Below are 22,667 nucleotides of genomic sequence, written 5' to 3'. Positions count from 1 at the left end.
TTCAAAAATACCATCCTGGAAGCCCAGGTCAAATATATTCCGTGTATTAAAAAAGGAAGAAGGAAGACCAAATGACAGCTGGCATGGTTAAAAAGTGAGGTGAAGGAAACTATGAGAGCTAAAAGAAAATCCTTCGGAAAATGGAAGCAGGATCCGACTGAAAATAATAAGAAACAGCATAAGGAATGGCAAGTCAAATGCAAAGCACTGATAAGGAAAGCAAAGAGGGACTTTGGAAAAAGATTGCATTGGAGGCAAAAACACATAGTAAAACTTTTTTAGGTATATTAAAAGCATGAAACCAGCAAAAGAATCAGTTGGACCGCTAGATGGCCGAGGGGTAAAAGGAGCATTCAGGGAAGACAAAACCATAGCGGAGAGATTAAATGAATTCTTTGCTTTGGTCTTCATCCAGGAAGATTTGGGAGAGATACCAGTGCCAGAAAAGATATTCAAAGCTGACGCATCAGAGAAACTGATTGAAATCTCTATAAACCTGGAAGATGTAGTGGCGCAATTTGATAAATTGAAGAGTAGCAAATCGCCTGGACTGGATGGCATTCGTCCCAGAGTATTGATAGAATTGAAAAAGGAACTTTCAGAATTATTGTTAGTAATATGTAATTTAAAATCAAGCATGGTTCCGGAAGATTGGAGGGTGGCCAATTTAACGCCAGAGGTGATCCGTGAAATTATAGACTGGTGAGCCTGACGTCGGTGCCAGGCATAATGGTAGAGACTATTTATTATAAAGAACACAATTATATAGCATATTCAAAAGCATGGATTAATGAGACAAAGCCAACATGGATTTAGTGAAAGGAAATCTTGCCTCACCAATCCTTTCTTTGAATTGGTGAACCAACATGTGGATAAAGGTGAGCCGGTCGATATTGTGTATCTGGATTTTCAAAAGGCATTTGACAAAGTACCTCATGAAAGACTCCAGAGGAAATTGGAGAGCCATGGGATCGGAGGTAGTGTACTATTGTGGATTAAAAAGTGGTTAAAAGATAGAAAACAGACAGTAGGTTTAAATGGTCAGTATTTTCAATGGAGAAGGGTAGATAGTGGGGATCCCCAGGGGTCTGTGCTGGGACCATTGCTTTTTAACATATTTATAAATGATCTAGAGATGGGAGTAACTAGTGAGGTAATTAAATTTGCTGACGACGCAACATTATTCAAAGTTGTTAAATCGCAAGAGGATTGTGAAAAATTACAAGAGGACCTTGAGAGACTGAGCATCCAAATGGCAGATGATATTTAATGTGAGCAAGTGCAAAGTGATGCATGTGGGAAAGAGGAACCTGAAGTATAGTTACATCATGCAAGGGTCTACATTGGAAGTCACTGACCAGGAAAGGGATCTAAGTGTCATCGTTGATGATATGTTGAAACCCTCTGCTCTCTGTGCAGTGGCAGTACCTAAGAAAGCAAATAGAATGTTAGGAATTATTAGGAAAGGAATGGAAAACAAAAATGAGGCTGTTATAATGCCTTTGTATCGCTCAATGGTGTGACCACACCACGAATATTGTGTGCAGTTCTGGTCACATCTCACAAATGATAAATTGGAATTAGAAAAGATACAGAGAAGGGAAACGAAAATGATAAAGAGGATGGGATGACTTCCCTATGAGGACAGGCTACAATGGCTAGGGCTGTTTAGCTTGGAGAAGAGACGGCTGAGGGGAGATATGATAGAGGTCTTTAAAATAATGAGTGGAATGGAACAGGTAGATGTGAATCGTTTGTTTAATCTTTCCAAAAATACTAGGAAATGGAATAGGGGGCATGCAATGAAGCTACAAAGTAGTAAATGTAAAATGAATCAGAGAAAATATTTCTTCACTCAGCATGTAATTAAACTCTGGAATTCGTTGCCAGAGAATGTAGTAAAAGCAATTAGATTAGCGAGGTTTAAAAAAGGTTTGGATAGCTTCCTAAAAGAAAAGTCCATAAGCCATTATTAAAATGGACTTGGGGAAAATCCACTGCTTATATCTAGGATAAGCAGCATAAAATGTATTGTACTGTTTTGGGATCTTGCAAGGTACTTGTGAGCTGGATTGGCCACTGTTGGAAACAGGATGCTGGGCTTGATGGACCTTTGGTCTGTCCCAGTATGACAATACTTATGTAGTGCTGGAGTTAGTGCACGGCTAGGCAGGGACTACCGCCGGGCTCATGTTGTAGCCCAGCAGTAGACCCAATTTGCCACGCGCCAATGTGGCAGTAGTTCTACCACCCTTTAGGGGCCCTTTTACTAAAGGGCAGTAGGGCTACCCCTGCCACACATCAAATCTGGTGCTAGACAATGCATTTTTATTTTATAGCATCAGTGCCATGCGCAAACTGGTTAGCACCAGGGTAGCGCAGGAGCCCTTACCACCTCCTAAATGGGTGGCGGTAAGGGATTCCCCAGGAAATGACCACATAGCAAGTGGTTCACTTACCATAGAGCCATTTCCCTTAAAAAAAAAAAAAAAAACTTTTATCCGCTGTGGTAAAAGGGACCCTTGGCACACAATGAATACATGTGCTGATGCTACCAGAGGGCCCCTTTCTGTTGCGCTCCAAGCCTCTATCTGTAGCGTCCTGCCTCCTCTGACACAATTTCCTGTTTACAGGCAGAGAAAGAAGCAGTATAGTTCAGCGCTGCAAGTCAGAGGGCCTAGAGGTGCTGGGACAAAGGAAGGAGATAGAAATGGAGACTGCTGGGTGGGTGGGGGGAGGGTTAGGGAATGCAGCAAGAGGTGCCCAGTGACAGAGGGAGAGAGAAAGAAAGAGAGAGAGAGAGAGATGTGGACCGTGGGGAGTGGGGGGGGGGAGTGTTTAGGAATGCAGAAAGAGGGAACGAGAGAGATGCGGACTGAGGGGGAGGTAAGGTGGGGCCAGGAGTGGAGAAAGAGGTGTCAGGAGGGGGAGAGAGAGATATGGATTGGGGAGGGGGTTGTTTGAGAGGGTCAGATGCTGGAAATAGGGGATGGAAAAAAACAAAGAAGGGAGATAGTGACTGTGGAGTGGACCAAAGGGAAGGGAAGAAATGATGACCCATGAAGGGGAGAGGAGATGGTGCCCTTGGAGAGGAGAAGGGCAAGAGGAATGAAGAGAGACTGGAGGAGATATCTTGTATTTTTCAGAGATGGGTTACGACAGGTAATGTTTTTACTTTATCCAAAATTGTTTCAGATTTTGGAATCGGTGGATTCTTTGCTGGGGTCCACGGCATCCCATGACTGAAATACTTTGCAGGCTCTTGTCTGTTCTCACTTTGATATCTTTGTTCTGTGCCTGCTCCAGGGATTTGGTGCTGGAAACTTCAAATCTCTTTTCCAAGCAATAGAAGCTGACCAGGCTGCGAGAGGAAACCTCACCACAGAGACCCTTAATGGCGAGTGTGAGTTGATATAGAGAGCATTGGACCTGCACTGCTTTCTGGTACCATCTACTCAACATCAAAGTCTGCCTACCCCAGATACACAAAGGAAGACCATGCAATCTGAGTTCCAGGACATTTTCCATAAAAAGCGTTCATCATTTCACTTTTTTTTGCATACCAAGTTTTTGTAGATTTCACACTTTCAGTATTTAATACTGTCAGACCTTAAAAAATGTAAAAACAGATCCTCAGAGAGTAAGAATAAGTTACTTCTTGTCACATAATAACTCAGAATAATTCTTGTAGTGCTGACATCAAAAGAAATCCATGTGCCTTATAACCATTACTCAAAATTTTAATTTGCTACATTTTCTGTGTGTGTATGGGGAGGAAGGGGAAGGAATTGTAGGAGTAACCAGGAATTTTCAACAGGGGGTGTGTCTCTAGCCGGATCAGGGTTATTGCACAATTCCTAGGCTCTTGCACTCACACACAACACACTTATTGTTCTGTACTTTACGGACTGTTGATGTAAGGAATACAAACTTATGAAAATCGTAGTCCAAGCTTATAAAGGATATGCAGCCATCAAAGTAGACTGACTAAAACAAAAATGTTACTTAATTGTGAAATGATTAAAAATAATTCGTTTAAACTGGCCCAAAATTTAAAAGTGTGGTAAAATAATGTATACATATATAATCCACTGGACAGAAATCACATCATTATAATTGCCCACAAGCCAACTTATATACAACTATATTTGCAAAGTGACCCCAAAGATCACAAAAGAAAGTAAACTATACAGTCACCTTTGAAAAACATAACACATCAAAAAGTGATGTGATTTTCAATATAATAAACTAACCTTGTAGATTCTTTCTTTGTTGTTGCTAATAGTCCACATGAAAAAAAAAAAAACTATGGGTGCTTCTATGGTAGTCAAGTATTGTGTAAATGAATTTCCACAGGATCTAAATAATTAAAAAACTGGAATAAACACCAGAGCCAATTATAAGAGCACTGGATGTGATAACTAATATAATATTACCACTAAAACAAAAAAAAGGGAGGGGGATTTGTTATAGAATGGAACACAAGCTAACATATGGGTTACGATTTCTCAGAAGTTGTCTGCATAAATTGTATTAAAAATGAAGTATATAATATCACATTCATTGTTGATTTAAATCTTGAATTGATAATAAATGTGACTGTTGGGTAGACTGGATGAACCATTCAGGTCTTTATCTGCCATCACTTACTATGTTACTATGGAGCTCATTTTCAAAAGACAAAAACATCCAAATTGGTATTTTCAAAAACAATTTTTAGATGTTTTTCTATGAAGTCCATCAGCAGTGCGTTCAGATCACAAGGGGGCGTGTTAAGGATGGGATCTGGGCGTTCCTAACACTTGGACATTTTTCAGCCATAATGGAAGGAAACAAAACTGTCCACGACTAAAACTGAGATGTTTTGAGCTAGACCTGTTTTTATAACGAATAAGGCACAAAAAGGTGCCTTAAATGACTAGATGACCACTGGAGGGAATCAGGGATGACCTCACCTTACTCCCCCAGTGGTCACTAACCCACTCCCCCCCCCCAAATGTGATTTAAAACATTACTTGCCAGCCTCAGATGTTTTACTAAGGTACATTAGAACAGCATGCAGGTCACTGGAATAGTCTAGTGGTGAGTACAGTGTGCTGCAGGCAGGTGGGCCCAGGCTCATACCTCCCCCTACCTGTTACACTTGTGAAGGAAACTGTGAGCCCCACTATCCCACCAGTCCTCCATTTCAGCCCCAGCCCTTTTCTCCCACCAGTCCCGAGCTTCAGCCCCCTAGCCACTTCTCCCTATCCCGTTTTCAGCCTCCAGTCCCAGTACTAGCCCCCTTATCCCACCTACCCTCCTTTTCAGCCCCCAGTTCCAGCCCCCTTCATCCACATGCCTTGTATTAGGGCCCCCTTTTCAGAACCATTCTCCCACCTGACCCACGCATGCCCCATTTTCCCACCAGCCCCAGGCATGGCCCCCATTTTCCCATATGGCCCCAGTGCCAGCCCCCTTCTCCCATCCGAGAACCCACTCCCCAGTCCCCTTCTCCCATCCAAGAACCCCAGTTCCCTCCCCACCCGTCCCCTTTAACCATCCAAGAATCCCCTCCCCACCCCCTTCTCCCATCCGTGAACCCCCTCCCCACCTCAGCTTTAGAAATGTTAAGTAGTAGTCTCCTTCCCATTTGAGAACCCCCTCCCCACCCTTCCCCCACCTGAGAACCCCCCCCCCCCCCGACCTACCTACTAGCTTTGTTTTCCTGCCGCCCACCACCCTCACTGGCTTTAAAAAAAGAATTTGGAAGCGCCAGAGGGACAGGCAGCGCCTCGTGTCTGCCCTCCCTGCTACTAAAAATGTCTTCGACGTCGTCATTGGGCCTTCTCACATTGAGTCCCGCCCACCCTCGCAGTAATTGGAAGTTAGTAGCAGGGCAGACGGGAGGCGCTGCCTGTCACTCCGGCGCTGCCAAATTCTTTTTTTAAAGGTAGGACAGGGTGAGAGCAGCGGGTGCAGGGCACCCCCCACCCGCTGACATCCGGGGGGACCGCCCCCACCACTCCGCCATCGCGCGCCATCCGAGGGAGGGAGGGAGGGAGGGAGGACTGGAACTCGGGCGGTCGGGGCGGGGCGACCTTAGGCGCGCCGCGCGGGGCCCCCCTGAGTGCGGGGCCCTATGCGGCCGCCTCGGTCGCCTTGCCTTAAGACCAGCCCTGCCCGGCAGTAATCGGCAGTTAGCGTGCACTGGACGATTACCTCATGGTGTCGTTAAGGGCTGAGGCCTTAAATAGATGCACTCTGGTTTTAATTTTGCTGCACATCCCTTCCCCTCCCCCCCCCCAAAAAAAACCCCCTTTTTTCCCAGACGCTGTGGAGAAATGGCCCCGTGTGCATCCAATACGCGTGCCCACACTACCACAAGTCACTTTTTGGCGTGCCTTTGTAAAAAGGGCCCCTAAATGCTCTTATGAAAAAAAGAGAGCCTCATTCTGAGAGCTACTGCTAGCTGCTGCCGATGTATAAATGCATAATTTAAAAAGCTTTGTGTGTCAAGGTATCTGAAAAATAGATATGCGGATTGGAATAGTCCTTGTGACTTGGATACTTGCACGCAAAATATGAAAAAATGATTGTTCTGACAGATCTTGACATAAATCATTGAGCTCAGTAATTGACTGACAGGGGGTGGGTATGCAATACACTCATCTTGAATGGCTATACCACTGCACAGAACTATGCCCAACAGTGCACAAATGTACACTTAGTCTGAAGGGGTAAATGTGGCATGTGGACTCATTACAACCAGGGCCACCGAGGGGGGCGTTGGGGGAGGGGCAAAATTCCCTGAGCCTGGCCTCCAAGGAGGGGAGGGGGGCCAGCGCTGGCGAGCTTCTTCCGGGTCTGTCTCTCTCCTGCTCTTGTGTGTCGGGCGGAACCCGGATGATTGCATTAATTCAGATGACTCAGGATATCACATTATTTATTTATTAGGATTTATTTACTACCATTTTGAAGGAATTCACTCAAGGCGGTGTACAGTAAGAATAAATCAAACATGTGCAAAAGGGAATTACAGCTAAAAATATTAAAATAACAATACAAAGTATAGCATAGAGGGGCATTTTCGAAAGAAAGGTCTAAATCAGAATTTGGACATTTTACAAAGACGTCCAAATTCTGAACAGGAAAGAAGGTCATTTTCGAAAAAGATGGACATCTATCTTTTGTGTTCAAAAATACTATGGACGTCCTGTGATTTGGACGTCTTTGTTTTTTGGCCATTAAAAAAAAAAAACGTCCACGTGTAAAACATCCAAATTCAAGCCATTGGGACGTAGGAGGAGCCAGCATTTTTAGTAGACTGGTCCCCCCTGACATCCTAGGACAGCAACAGGGCACCCTAGGGGGCACTGCAGTGGACTTCATAAAATGCTCCCAGGTACACATCTGACCATTGCTCCCTTACCTTGTGTGCTGAGCCCCCCCAAAACCCACTACCCCCAACTGTACACCACTACCATAGCCTTTATGGGTGAAGGAGGCACCTATATGTGGGTACAGTGGGTTTCTGGTGAGTTTTGGAGGGGTCACAGTTTCATCCACAAGTGAACAGGTAGTGGGGGTATGGGCCTGGGTCCACCTGCCTGAAGTGCACTGCACCTCTTACTAAACTACTCCAGGGATCTGCATGCTGCTGTAATGGACCTGAGGCTGACAAGTAATGTTATTCAACACACTTTTTGAGGGTGGGAGGGGGTTAGTGACCACTGGGGGAGTAAGGGGGTGGTCATTCTTGATTCCCTCAAGTGGTCATTTGGGGCACCTTTTTGTGCCTTTTTCGTAATAAAAACAGGTCTAGCTCAAAATGTCTTAGTGCTGGACGTTTTTGCTTTGTTCCATTATGGCTGAAAGACATCCAAGTCTTAGGAACACCCAAGTCCCACCTTGAACACGCCACTGATACTCCCCCTTGAGATTTGGACATTCTTTTGATGGACTTCGGAGAAAGACATCCAAAACGAGGTTTCGATTATACCGATTTAGACGTTTCTGTGAGATGGACATCCAAATGCTGACATGTCACTTTTTGGACATCTATCTCTTTCGAAAATGAGCCTGATAGTATACTACTTACAATGTCAACACAATACGTAATAGAACATTTTAATTGACAGTGAAGGGTATAAGCAAAGATGGAACATTTAGATAGGTAAGAGAGTAAGAGGAGTTAGAAAATAAGGTGACTAAAGAAAGGTGCATATGGGATCAGAGAGATGGTTTAATATTGTATCAGCTAGGGTAAGAGTGGATAAACATGTCCTACTGCAGTATGTGCAGCCTGTGTCACTCGTGTGTGAGTGAAACTAACAAGTTAGTTATTTCTTCCATTAAGGCCTGGTTGAAGAGCCAAGCTTTTACCTTCTTCCTGAAGTAGAGATAGTCTTGTGTTAAGCGGAGCCTTTCAGGCAGTGCTTTCCAGAGTGTTGGGCTCAGGGGCGTAGCCACGGGTGGGCCTGGACGGGCCCAGGCCCAGCCAGTTTCCCTCCAGGCCCGCCCAGCCCCGGGTGTCAGCAGGTGGGGAGGGGGGTGCTCTGCTGGTGCTGCAGTCCCCACCTGCCTACCAGCTCCACGATCGACGAGCAGACGACCCTCGTCTTCCATCCGGCATCGAATCTTAAAAAAAAAGCCCGGAGAAACGCCTCGCGTCTGCTGTGCACTGCTGTAAAGCAAGCAGCAAATCGTTTCGTCTATCCTTCCTTCACTGTGCCCGCCCTTGCGGAAATAGGAAGTTACATCAGAGGGCGGGACACAGTGAAGGAAGGACCGACGAGACGATTTGCTGCTTGCTTTACAGCAGTGCACAGCAGATGCGAGGCGTTTCTCCGGGCTTTTTTTTTTTAACTCGATGCCGGATGGAAGACGAGGGTCGTCTGCTCGTCGATCGTGGAGCTGGTAAGCAGGTGGGGACTGGGTCGTGCAGGGGGGCTCAGATGGGATGTCGGGGTGAGGTGGGGTGGGGAGGGGTTCAAATTTATAGTATTTAACTTTTAAAGTTCATGGGGTGGGGGGGGGGTAGAGAAGGGAAGAAGAAATGCATGCCCACTCAAAAATTACATTCTGGCTACGCCACTGGTTGGGCTTACTCCGGAGAAGGCTCGATTGTGAATATCACATCATGTAATGTCTTTTGGAGAGGGTGTGGTCAGTGATAGTCCTTGAGAGGACCTTAGTGTCCTTGGAGGTGTGTAGAGGACTCATGGTACTCATGGCCATTTCCTTTGTGGGTTTTAAAGATCAGACATAGAGTTTTAAATTTAGCTCTGTATTGTACTGGTAGCCAATGAAGGTTTTGCAAAAATGGTGTGATGTGGTCATGTCACTTGCAACTTTCAATGAGTCTTGCTGCAGCATTCTGAATCAACTGGAGCTGGTGCAGGCCCTTTGTAGCCAGACCATTGTATAGTGCACTGCAGTTAATCCAGTCTTGATTACAGATAATGTAATCATCCGGGTCCCGGCACGCAGGAGCAGGAACAGTCAGACGCAGAAGGTAAGGGAGCAGCGGGGGGGGGGGGGGGGGGGGGTCTTGCCCCAACCCTGGCTGTGTCTCTCGGCGGCCCTGACCAAACCATACCCTAGAGATGCCTACATGTTATGGACCTTATTTCCAAAGCCTTATTTGTGATTTATAGGTGTAAGTGGAAGCATTTTGATATATGTATATCACAGTGGCATAGCCAGCAACAAATTTTTTTTTTTTTTTGGGGGGGGGGGGGGGGCAGGAGTTCAATGTTTTACATGGCTGGGTCCTAGGCACCCAATTTCTTCTTCCCTGCCTCCCCTTAACCCCTGACAAAATTAAAAATTAGACATATTTTGCCTTGCCAACTGAAGAAATGTGTAGCCTGCTGAGTCGTAATAGCACAGCCATCAGTGGCAGCACTTTGAGCCAGTAATGCTGCACTGTGAACGTGCTGGAGTAGCCTAATAGTATGTGCGGTGGCCTGAGAACCTGGGGAGTTGGGATCCATTCTCAAAAAACAATCTAAAATTACAATTGCACTGTGATCAACTTATAGCTGGATGAGAGAAAAAAGACCTCAGAAGCCTTTGCTTGAATAGGCTGGGCATTTCTTTCATTAGTCATAAATTCCCATATGACACAATAGCAGAATCGAACCAGGGAAAGAAGAGTGGGCAAGAGTTCATCCAAACAAGATTTTATTGGAAATAAGACCCGACCTGGCCAAGTTTTGGACAGTCCTTCATCAGGGTTCACATAGATTTCCAAACCAAATCAATTAGGCTTAAAGCAGGGGCTTTGATTCCTGCCCAATAGTTCTTCGGTGCAAATGCCAAAAAACAGCTGGTCATGTTTCCAATAAAATCTTGTTTGGAAGAACTCTTGTCCACCCTTCTTTCCCTGGATCGCTTCTGTTGTTGTGTCATTTGCTTCTATTCTGCAGTGGTCTTGTCTCCTGTTTGTTTTCATAAATTCCCATAGCCATTTTTATTTAATCTTTCAAGTGCTCTAATTCCTGCATACACTTTGTGTTCCTAATAAGTGTATTTAAATCTTCCCAGTTTCAAATTTCTAACGCCAGTTCCAAACTTTTCTAATCATATATGTATATGAGCAGTGCTGGCTATAAGAACTGTTTTCAGTTGAAAACTTTTCAAATTATATTATCAAATACTGGATGCAAAAACTGTTTGAAAAGTTTTCAACTGAAAACAGTTCTTATAGCCAGCACTGCTCATATACATATATGATTAGAAAAGTTTGGAACTGCAATTAAGATTTGTAGTATACTTATTAGGACTACAAAGTGAACACAAACCCTGGATTCTATATATGGAATCCAGATTTGCATGCCCAAATTTGGGTGCACAAGTTAATTGAATAATGAGCTAAAAAACATCAATAATTGGGGGGCTAACAATTATTGATGTTAATTGGCACCCAATAAAATTGGTGGCACACATCTAGCTGCATGCTATTCTATAAGGCAGGACGCCTAACTCCCATAGCGCATATCTCAAAAGGGAGTGTGGCCATGGGAGGGGCATGGATGTGTCAAGGGTGTTCTAAAATATTGCGCATGTAGTTATAGAATACTGGGTTAGCGCACCCAACTTGGGCGCCAGCATTTACACTAGGTTTCAGCAGGCATAAGTCTGGTGCTTAATGGATCCTCCTCCTCTTTACTACATAATTCACAATCAGGTTTCAGGCCATCCTATAGCTGAGAGACCATAATAATGCTTATGGATAATTTCAGGAGAGAAATTAGTACAGGTAGGAAGTCTATAGTGCTCCAGTTCGACATGTCTAGCACGTTTGATGTGGTAGACCATGACATACTGAATATATGTAAACCGCTTTGAGTGTAGTTGGAAAAACCTCAGAAAGGCAGTATATCAAGTTCCATTCCCCCCCCCCCCCCCCCCCCTTTATAGAATCATGCTTAGCATCTATTTTTGGGTATTATTTATAGAATTCCCCCCAAAGTGTGTGCGGGAATTAGAGCACTTGAAAAATTATATTAAAATGGTTGTGGGAATTGATTTTATGACTACTGAAAGAAATGTTCAGCTTAATTTGCTGAGAAATTTCAATGTTAATCTCTTCAAAGTCTTCTAAAGTTTTTTTTCTCTCATCCAGCTATATGTTGATCAAAATGCAACTGTAATTTCAGACTGTTTTTTAAAGGTTTGATTGAAAAATAATCTGCCTTTTGGTTTGATTCCCACTGCTGTTCCTTGTGACCCTGGGTAGGTAACTCAACCCTCCATTTCCCCAGGTACAAAACTTAGACTGTGAGCCCACTAAGGACAGAGAAAGTATATGCAAATTGCTTTGGTTTTACCACAAAAAGGCAATATATCAAATCCAAGACCCTTTACCTTTACATGCTCAGTTCTCAAGGGGCCATGAGATCGGCTCAAAGCGCTGCCGCTGACTGCTGCGCTGTTCTGACTTGAGATGGGCTCCGCACTTCTTCAGCTGCCAATGCTTAGAGATCGCCACCAGCTACAGAAATGGGGTGACTGGCCACTGGGTGGGCCTGAGACAAAAGTGGAGGTGCTCACCCTGGCCCAGGCCTATCCATGGCTGTGTCCCTGGTATATCACGTATATGTGCAAAACCCAATTTCAGAAAGCTGCTATTTACACACGTAAATCCTCACTACATAGAAGTATCAAGAAGGCGTGATTTGGACAGAACTAAAATCTCTTGTTTCAAAAAGAGAATACGCATGTGGGAAAATTCACACATCCAGATTTACAGCTGTTCAAATGCATGTATAAGGTTTGAAAAGTGCTCATTTTGGCCAGTCCTTTCTAGGATGGCTAAGGGAAGTTATCTTGTTAATTCCTGTTGTTCATTTCCCTCTCAGAATAAAAGCAAATAAATGATTGTGGATTCTGTGCAATTAGCAATCACAGGCGTAGCTTTGCAAAATGGCTGACACACAGTTCCGATGTGTACACATGAAATACCGCCATAAATGTGTAAGTTGTTGAGTTACCGCCATTGCTGCTTCTCAGTATGTATCCTTGTAACATGGTAGCTCATGTGGCACAAGCCTGAACACACTCATGCTCTCCTGCATATATTGTAGAAAAAGCTCTGCACTGGCAGATCCTATTCTAAAATACCATGGGAATTGTAAACATTCCAACCTGGATGCCTCAACTTCCATTTCTATGATCTATCTTAAGCAGAGGAGTGTGGTAGCCGTGTTAGTCCACTCTTAAGGTTATCAATAGAAATCAAACAAAATAAAACATGGAAAAGAAAATAAGATGATACCTTTTTTATTGGACATAACTTAATACATTTCTTGATTAGCTTTCGAAGGTTGCCCTTCTTCCGATCTGACGAAGAAGGGCAACCTTCGAAAGCTAATCAAGAAATGTATTAAGTTATGTCCAATAAAAAAGGTATCATCTTGTTTTCTTTTCCATGTTTTATTTTGTTTGATTTCTATATGATCTATCTAAAATAGGCAATCTTGGCATGTGTACTTAGATGCATGTATTCAGCTTTACAATTTTGTAAGAACCATTTTCCATGTTTAACCCATGGAAATGGATTATAAATTTACCTCTTTTTGTGTACTTGGTTTAATAAAAGTTATGTTCTGAATGCTTTAACGCCCCACACCTAGGGGGCAATTCTATAAGATAAGGTCTAATATTTATGTGTCTAATATGCATGTAAAGTTTACAATAATGGCATTTATGCACAAATGGTTCAATTTGAAAATGTTTATTCAAAAATAGGATACTGCCACTGTTATTCCAAAAACAAAAAATTGTTAACCAACTCAAGTGGCCAAAACCAATTCAACAGTTGCTGTTTGTTAATGGAGGAAAAAAAGCCTCTGTATTCCCGTTTCAGAACATATTCGTGTCTGTTACTTCGGGATGAAATCATCATTGGCTAAAAAAACCTCCAGTATAACTTTAATGAACAGTAATCACATCTAACAAACACTTATCTTTGGTGTTGCCAAAATAATTGCAATCAGGTTTCACTCTTGTGGCCCGACGGAGTCCCGTTTTGCCGTCGTAGGCTTTTTCAAGGGAACATCCTCATGTTGCAATGTGAATCTGCTCTGTGTTGTGCAATGTTTGTGAACAAACCAATTTGAAAAAATTTGAAAAAGGTCAAAGTGTAATCGCGGGGGTAAAGTCACAGTATAAATCAATTAAATCCCAACACAAGTAATCATTTAGAGATACAAAAGTTATTTAACATCTACTCATGTACTGTGTGTATATATATATATATATATATATATATATAAATATATATATATTATCTCTGTAGTGACTTGTTTCACATGAGAATTCATCTCATGATTCGCTCAAATCTTCATTGGTCAATAATTTTAGCATCTTATAAACAGCGTCTTAATAAACTGAATTTTCTTATTCAGCACTATGGAGATTAGTGAATTAATTTAGGACTTAGCTTTCAAAGCAAGACCAATATGCCAAAATTATTTCAATAATCCCTATAGTGCTGAATAAGAAAATTTGCTTTATTAAGATGCTGTTGATATAATAAAATTATTGACCAATGAAGATTTGAGTGAATCATGAGGTGAGTTCTCATATGAAACAAGTCACTACAAAAAAATTAAATTACATTTACAAAAAAAAAAATATATATATATATATATATATATATATACACACATACACACGAAAACATAGGAGTAGATGTTAAACGCCTTTTCTATCTCTGATTACTCACGCTGGGATTTAATTGATTTATGCACAAATCTGCGCATGTATGTACCTCACTGTCCAAATGTTGCCAAAGCAGGGCTGTCGAGAGGGAGGGGGGGGGGCAAAATTCCCCAGGCCCGGGCCCTCCTTGGAGTCTCTCATCCTTTCCTGCTTCCAGGCCGCTGGCACCACAGTCCCGTGTCCACCTGCCTACCCTCAGCTCCCTTCTGTCTGTCCTCCGACCCCCTGCATTTAAAAAAAATCTCTAAAGCAGCAGCGTACATGGTTTGGTGTGGAGTATCTCGAATGATACTATTGAAAGCAAAAGCAGCAGATCACCTCAGGCGGGCCTTCCCTCACTGTGTCCCGCCTTCCTCTGATGTAACTTCCTATTTCTGTGAGGGCAGGACACAGTGAGGGAAGGCCCGCCTGAGGCAATCTGCTGCTTTCACAGAGAAGGTGCTGCAAGGGAGGTTTACATGAGGGCAGAACATAGGTGGGGCTCAAACTTATGCACATAACTTACACAGGTATCTACAGCACTTAGGTGCCAATGCTTACACCAGCTCTATGGCTGCCACAAGTGCTCACACCTAAGCACCTGTGTAATGTTTTGCTGTACTCTGCCTAGTAGATAGTGCAGGCTATAAGTAAGCAAATAATATATACTTGGTTCTACTACTGCTCTATAAAGGACAGTAGGCCCTTCAGGCACCCTGTTACGGACTTACCCTACCAGTATAATGCTGGCAATTCTGTAAAGTAGCGCTTAATGTTAAGCATAACAAAGAGGCGTGCTTGGCGTCAATTCTATAACAGCTCTGGGGCGCACCTCTCCTCTCACTTCCATCCATGGTGAAGCTTGTCCCCCATCTCTCCCTCCCATCCATGTGCAGCTCTTTCCCACTTTTCTCCCTCCCATCCATGTGCAGTTCTTGCCCCCTTCTCTCCCTCCAATCCATGAACAGCTTATCCCCTCCCCCTCCCATCCATGTGCAGCATATCAACCCCCTTCCCTCCCCTACCTTACAGCTCTGGTGGTCTATAGACCTCTTCGGGCCAGGAAAGAACCTCATTCTTTCTTACCTGCTGCCTCTGCTTCTTTAAAATGGCTGCCAAGATTTCAAGCAGTAGCCTCACAAGACTTCCACAGAAGTCTCGGCAGCCATTTAAAAAAGAAGCAGCGGCAGCAGGCCACTAGACCACCAGGGCGCGTTACGGTAGGTTCAGGTGGGGGAGAGAGAAGGCCCACCTGACAGCCAGCCCCCCTGTCTGTCTATCTGTCTGCCAGCCAGCCTGTCCGCCCATAAACTCGGACAAACGGGCAGACTGGTAAAAACCACCATATCCTCTGACAGTCCCCTGAAAAAGAGAACATGTCCGGGGGAATCCGGAAGTATGGTAACCCTAACCATACAATATAAGGGGGTGACAGATGTGTACCTGGGACCTTTCATGTGAAGTCCACAGCAGTGACCCCTAGGGTGCCCCACTGCTGTGCTGGAATGTCTGTGTGGCCAGTTTACTAAGAATGCTGGCTCTTCCTATCTCCCAATGGCTTGATTTTGTGCGTTTTTCACTAGGACTTTTTTTTTTTTTTTAAAATGGTCCAAAAAGATAGATGCGCTGAGCACAACAACATCCAGTGAATGGTCATTTTTGAAAAAAAATAAAGATATTTTTCAGATTCGAAAATGGCTATGTTCGCTACTGGATTTTTGGATGTTTTCTGCAAAATATCTAAAGTTGGATTTAGATGTCATATTGAAAATGCCCCTCCATATCACACAGGCATAAACACATTTTTAACAGCAACCCTGCATCTGTCTCTCTCTCTCTCTCTTCACATTATCTCAGATACATCACTGCAGGTACCCAAGAAGATTACCTTTGGACAATCTTTGTTCTGACCCACGGTGTCCATGTTTATATTTATTTGAATTGTTCTTATATAAACTCTGCAGCACTATGAGATTCTCTTCCTGCTTGGTTCTGTAACCTGCACTCTGATAGGATGGTCTTATATTTCATCCAATCACAGAAGTACTAGCAGAGACTTGTTTCATTTGGCTTTAGTGTCGTCACTGTGCCTTAGTTCAAGCACATTGCTATTGGCTTGCCTCAGCTTTCTGTCACACATACTCTTTGCTCATTGGTCTTGGCCTATCATGCCTTGTTTTTATTCTATTTGCCTTCCCGCCTTGTGTGTCTAGCGCTCAAACTGGCTATCTGTTTGGAGAAAACTTGGTGCAGTATTCTACAATTTCGTAAGTGGTTGTTTTATATCAGATATGCCAAGTTGCACACATTAGGTGTGTGACACACACATTTGGGTCCCTTCTCAGGCTCACACACCTAAAGGTGCTTGTCACACACATTGGCGGCTGCACCCCACCCCCACAGATGGACATGTTTCTCGCTCCCCTTCTAACATCCTCCTGGCTCAGCATCTCTCACTTCCACCTCTCCCGACAGACCACAAAATTTCTTCTTATAGCTGCTAGCATCAAACCAATGCTGCTTTCAGCCAGCACAGGCTCCCTTTCCTCTGCCATGCTGGGGCAGGGGGAAAGGGGAGAGCGAGAAATGCTGGGGGGGGGGGGGGGAAGAGTGAGAGATGCCATGCCAGGTCCGGCTAGAGAGTGAGAGATGCTGGACCAGGCTGGAGTGGAGGGGGGACAGTTAGAGAGGCCGGGCCTATGGGGGAGTGATGGGTGAGGAGTGAGAAATACTGGACTGACAATTGCTGTGGCAAGCCCTGGAAAATGTAGACTAGAACAAGAAGCAAGGGGAAGAAGAGGTGTCCACGGGGGCCCTCAGTGGACACATTCAGAGCAGCTCCTCCGTAATGTCAAGTGCTCTAGAGGGCTGCCCATTCAAGAAGGATTCAATGTGCCCTGCATCACGAGAAGGCCCAGTGAGCTTTGGCCAGATATGCCCCTGCCAGATCCTGGGGGCATCCCAGCCCCACAAGTGGTGAGGAGCAGTGGCATAGCTAGATGGGATGCAAATGAATTTTTAGGGGAAACTGCACCAATGCGCACCGTTCCCTTTAAGCTAAATGGCCAAGAACCTGCCTCACTTCCCTCCCGCCGCTGCTGCTTCAGTGCAGTGGTAACAGCAGCAAAACAAAGTAGTGCTATTGTGGAGCCGCACTATGCAGACTCATGGCTGCCAGTCCCTGCCCTGGAACAAGAAATGATGTTGGAGGGGGCAGGAACAAGCAGCTGTGAATCTCCACAGTGAGGCCCTATGATAGCGCTACTTTGTTGTGCTGCTACTGGCCTGGACTGGAGTAGTAAAGGAGGGAGTAGTAGCAGCAGCGGTGGGGGTGTTGGAGTGAGGGGAAGGGAGAGAAGTCAGACGCTATAAGGAAGGGGGCAGATGGGACAGGCGCTGGATGGGAGGGTCAGAGGGAGCGAGAGAAGGGACATGTGCTGGATAGAAGGATGGAAAGAGAGGACAAATCCTGGAAGGAAGGGCCAGAGAGAAGGGAGAGCTGGAAGGGACAGTTGCTGGATGGAAGGATGGACAGTGGGAAGGGACAGGTGCTGGATGGAAGGAGGGGGAGAGAGGATAGATCCTGGAAGGAAATATCAGAGAGAAGGAGGAGGGAGAGCTGGAAGGGACAGTTCCTGGATGGAGGGCGGGAAGGGACAGTTGCTGGATGGGATAGAGGGGACAAACACTGGAAGGAAGGGTCAGAGAAGGGACTGGCGCTGGAAGGAAGAGTCGGTGAGATGGATTAAAGAGGGGACAGATGGTGAAAGGAAGGTGGGAGAGAAGGAACAGATTCTGAAAGAGAGAAGGGGCAGATGCTGATGGAACAGTAGAGAGAGAGGACAGACACGGATGGAAAGCAGAAGAAAAAGAGAGTGAACACGAGATGGAAGAGGGATAGGGAGCAGACACTGGATGGAAGGGGGAGAGAGGGGTAGATGCTGGATGAAAGGGATAGAGGGGGGCAGACACTAGATGGGATAGCGGCAGACGGAAGGGGGAGGGAGGGGCATCCTATTATTTCATTGTTTCTTTTTTTTTTTTTTTACTAACTCTCCCCTCTCTTCCAGCACCTTCTCTTCCCCCCTACTACACAGCATCCTCTTTCTATTTTCACTCCTCTAACTCCAGTATATTCTCTTTCATTTCCTCCCACCCCCTCCATTCAGGATGTCCTCTTTCCCTCACATCCATCCAGCATCTCTCCCTGACACCCTATACACCCCTTGTATCCATCATTCCTCTGTGTCCTCTCTTTCCCATGTCAGCATCTCCCCTATATCACTACTACTCCCATGTCCAGCATACTCCTCCTCGGTCCTCATCCCTGTGCAATGTTCAGTACCCCTTTTGGGGTTTTTTTTATTCCCCTTGTCCAGCTGGATGGAAGGGGATAGGTCTCTAAAGGGGTTGAATGTGGACAAATGCTGGCTTGGAAGAGAGGGGGGGGGAAGAGATAATGCTAGATCAGGTAGGAAGGAAAAGGAATATTGGAGGATGCTGGACATGGGGTGAGTAGGAAGACAAGAGAGATGCTGGACAAGAGGGAATTAAAAAAACAAAGGTGGGTACTGGACATTGCACAGAGATGAGGACCAAGAAGGGGTATCCTGCACATGGGAGGAGTAGGGATATAGGGGAGATGCAGACATTGAAAGGAGAGGACACTGAGGAATGCTGGATGCGAGGGGGGAGTAGGGTGTCGGGGAGAGATGCTGGATGGAAGTGAGGGAAAGATGACATCCTGGACGGAGGGTGGTGAGAGAAAACGAGAGAGAATATACTTGTCAGAGGAGTGAAAATAGAAAAAGGGTGCTGCACAGAAGGGAGGAATGAGAAGGTGCTGGAAGAGAGGGGAGAGTGGCAAAAAAAAAAAAAGAATAGGATGAAGAATGGGAGGGCTGGAGTAAGGGAGATGAAAACTGTAGGCAGATGTGGTTAAAAATAAAAAGGAACATTGAAGACTGAATAGTAAGAATGGATGAAATCTAAGAGGCAGAAAACTAAATGAAGGAAAGCGGAAAAGATCAAAGTCGGAGTTGGATATAGGACAGGAAGTGGTAGATGGAATGGAGATCGTGTGAAGAAAGTTAAGAAAAGCCAGATGAAAGCAGAAACTGGAGACTGGGACAAACATGATCTGAAAAAACCCCGAAACAACCAGACAACAAAGGTAGAAAGAAAAATTTTATTTTAATTCACTGAATTAAAAATGTCAGTTTACATTGCTTTCTCTATATTTTGCAGAGTGAAGGGTGCTGTTTCAATTTCTCTTTCTCTACAGTTGCACTGCATGCAGTGCGGCTTCTTGGGTTTTAAATTTAAGTTTTGTCTACGTATTCATATTTTAACTTTGTGGTAATTTATTTTGTACCTGGCAAGGGTGTTCAGTGTTTGTGACCGAGGCATCTAGTTTCTATTTAAGCATCTGTAATAATTCAACTTGTTCCAGTTTTCCACTGTAGTATTTCCTGTGTTGCATTTTTCTAGATAAGATCTTTGTCGTGTTACTTCTATATATTAGTGGGTGTTATGGTAGATTATATAGGTTTTGAGTGACTTTTGTAGGCTTTCTATTACAGGTACAGCTGTTCCTTGGCAGAGTGCAGGAGTGTTCCTGCTGCTGGTGTCGCCAGACTCATGGCTGAAGAATGGAGCGTTGGTGCTGCTGAAGCACAGCAGAAGGGTCAGCGCCAGTGGCACCAACACTGCACTCTTCAGCCATGATCATGACAACACTAGCAGCACAAGCACTACTCCTGGTTGACAGAGTATGAGTTGCAGCTAAGTGCTAAAGAGCCAACGTGGGGTGTGGATGCTCTAAGTTAGAGTGTGAATGGTAATTGACTGCAAATACTTTGCTTCATAGTTCAGGAAAAATTCAGTGCAAGATGCTATGGCAATTCATAACATTGTGTTACCGAGCAGCATTCTTAGATGACTATTAGCTAACTAAGCGTAACAAAAATAACATCAATTTTTCTATTGTGTAATGCCTCCAACAATGATATGATCTGGAGGAGGAAGATAAATTCTGCTATATTTATTTATTTATTTATTTTATTGCATTTGTATCCCACATTTTCCCACCTATTTGCGGCCTCAGTGTGGCTTACAATACATTGTGAATAATGGAAATACAATTTGTTACAAATCAGTTATGGATTACATTGTGAGAAGTTAAGCGAAGACAAAGTCAAAGTATCGTTGGGGAATAGGACAAGGAAAAGAACAAAGGAACAGTGGAAAGAGACAACGGGAAATTGATAGGGTAATAGAACATTAGAAAAAGAACATTCCATATAACATTTTCTGTGAGTAGAGGTATAAATGTGATAAAATTACGGGGGATGGGTGTTCAGAAGAGCATGTATTGGTGTATTTCTGAAACAGTGAGTGTGGGTTTCATGTGTATTGATCCTTAATAAATTTTATCAAAGAGATGAGTCTTCAGTAGTTTGCGGAAGTTGGTTAGTTCGTGGATCGTTTTCAAGTTGCATGGTAGTATATTTCAGAATTGCGTGCTTATGTAAGAAAAGGTTGATGCTCTATATACACAGTTTAATAAAACAGCATCAGCTGGCCCTAAACAGATCAGAGTTTGATAAGATGTGGCCACAGGAAGGGGTGGATAATTGACTGAGAGGCTGTTTTTAGTCGGCATATATGCATACTTGTTACACCACCTAATATCAACAGACAATAGCAAAGTGGGCCCCTGTAGTGAGCAAAGATTATGGGGATACTGATTTTTGCGAAGGGATTAGAGGGAGAGAAACAGTAGTGGAGAGTATGCAATTGAGAGAATTACATTATAAAGTTCTTCATTGCGTGCGTATGCATCCTGGATAGACATATAACGTTTTGGCCAGCAATCTCTGGCAACTGCTTGAAGTGCTCAAGCCAGGATGGCACTTCATACATTGTGGGGAAAGCCCTCAAATTAAACAATATTGGATAGAGCTTTGGGCACAGTTGGAACATATGATGGGTCAAACTCTACCTAAATCTTTGGATTTATGCGTATTGGATAGTCATGATGACCTGGAGTTGGAGAGTGCGAAAAAAAAAAAAAAAAGCATACTGTATGCATGGATACAACCAGATCCCCCCCACAGTTATAATGTGGAGGAAGGAAGTGAGGGGGGGGGGGGCGGGTTTTAACCAGACTAAGGAAATTTTTGTACTGTTCTATAAGAAAAACTTTGTATTGGTGATGTTGTTTGATTGCTATTACTGTACACTTTAATAAAGATAGTTTACCACAAAACAGCTGATTCGCTACTGTTTCCAAAAATGTTTACATTTTGCATATATGTATACTGTGTAGATGGAATGGGGTAAATATTCAGCTGGCTGTACCCAGTGTTTTTGTGGCTGCCGCTAGAGTTTTGCCCAGATATTCAATTCTGGAGCATGTCCAGACACCAGCACTGAATATCCAGTTTTGTGTAGCCAGCTATCTGTTATCTGGTTAAGTGCGATATTTAGCACTTAACCGCCTAAGTGAAACTGAACACAGAAAGGAGTGAATTTTATGCGGTCTGATTTGTCCAGATATTGCTAGGTTCTTGAGCAAACTTTATAATAAGTCCTGTTTCTTTGATACTTGTCCTTCTTATTTTTTTAAATCAGATACCAAATAATATTTTTTATTTGGTTAACTAAGGGGTCCTTATACTAAGCTGTAGGAAAAAGGGCCCTGCGGTAGCGGTGGGGGCCATTTTTCCCACACGCCTGGGCCCTTTATACTGCAGCCAGTAAAATGCCCCCCAAAAAATGGCCACGCGGGAAGATAACCCTTACAGCATGACCTTGCGGTGGGCTGTAAGGGCTTGTGCATTAACCCCCATGGCAACCGGGCAGTGTGTGGCGATACCCAATTACTGCTGGGTTAGTGCCATGCTCCACAAAAAAAACATTTCTGGAACACTGGAAATGGTGCAAGCTTCAGCTGGAACTACCGCCAGTGGCTGTGTTGAGCTAGCGGTAGTTCTGGATTAGCGAGCAGTAAGCCTGCGTTAGGCTTACCAACTCTTTGTAAAAGAACCCCTAATTTTGTTAATACAGCTTTATTTATTTATTTGTTGCGTTTGTATCCCACATTTTCCCACCTATTTGTAGGCTCAATGTGGCTTACATAGTACCGGAGAGGCGTTTCCAGACTCCGGTGTAAACAAATACAAAGTGATGTTGTGACATACATAGAGGGGCATAATTGAACAAAAACATCTATCTCCATGGGCGTTTATCTCCGAGAACGGGTCCGTGAAGGGGCGGACCGAACCGTATTTTCGAAAAAAATAGACGTCCATGTTTTATTCAACAATGTGTGAGCTGGGCGTTTTGTTTTTCAGCGATAATGGAAAATGAAAGCGCCCAGCTCAAAAACGAATAAATCCAAGGCATTTGTTCGTGGGAGGGGCCAGGATTCGTAGTGCACTGGTCCCCCTCACATGCCAGGACACCAACCGGGC

At 44.1% G+C, this 22,667-nt stretch overlaps 1 protein-coding gene across 1 annotated transcript in view; it reads left to right on the top strand.

Annotated features, from left to right (window-relative positions):
• LOC115479662 (4-hydroxyphenylpyruvate dioxygenase-like) overlaps positions 1-4,480 on the top strand; it is a 60,325-nt gene extending 55,845 nt beyond the window's left edge. Inside the window, exon 14 of the mRNA XM_030217730.1 lies at positions 3,307-4,480. Coding sequence (XP_030073590.1) covers positions 3,307-3,417 — 111 coding nt within the window. The 3' untranslated portion in view covers positions 3,418-4,480. The remainder of the gene's footprint in view (positions 1-3,306) is intronic.
• Positions 4,481-22,667: the final 18,187 nt, after the last annotated feature.

This window comes from Microcaecilia unicolor, chromosome 11 (assembly GCF_901765095.1).
Source record: "Microcaecilia unicolor chromosome 11, aMicUni1.1, whole genome shotgun sequence".
Taxonomy (NCBI): Eukaryota; Metazoa; Chordata; class Amphibia; order Gymnophiona; family Siphonopidae; genus Microcaecilia; species Microcaecilia unicolor.
Note: the sequence above shows the minus strand (reverse complement) of the source record. Positions and strands in the feature narration are given on the sequence as shown.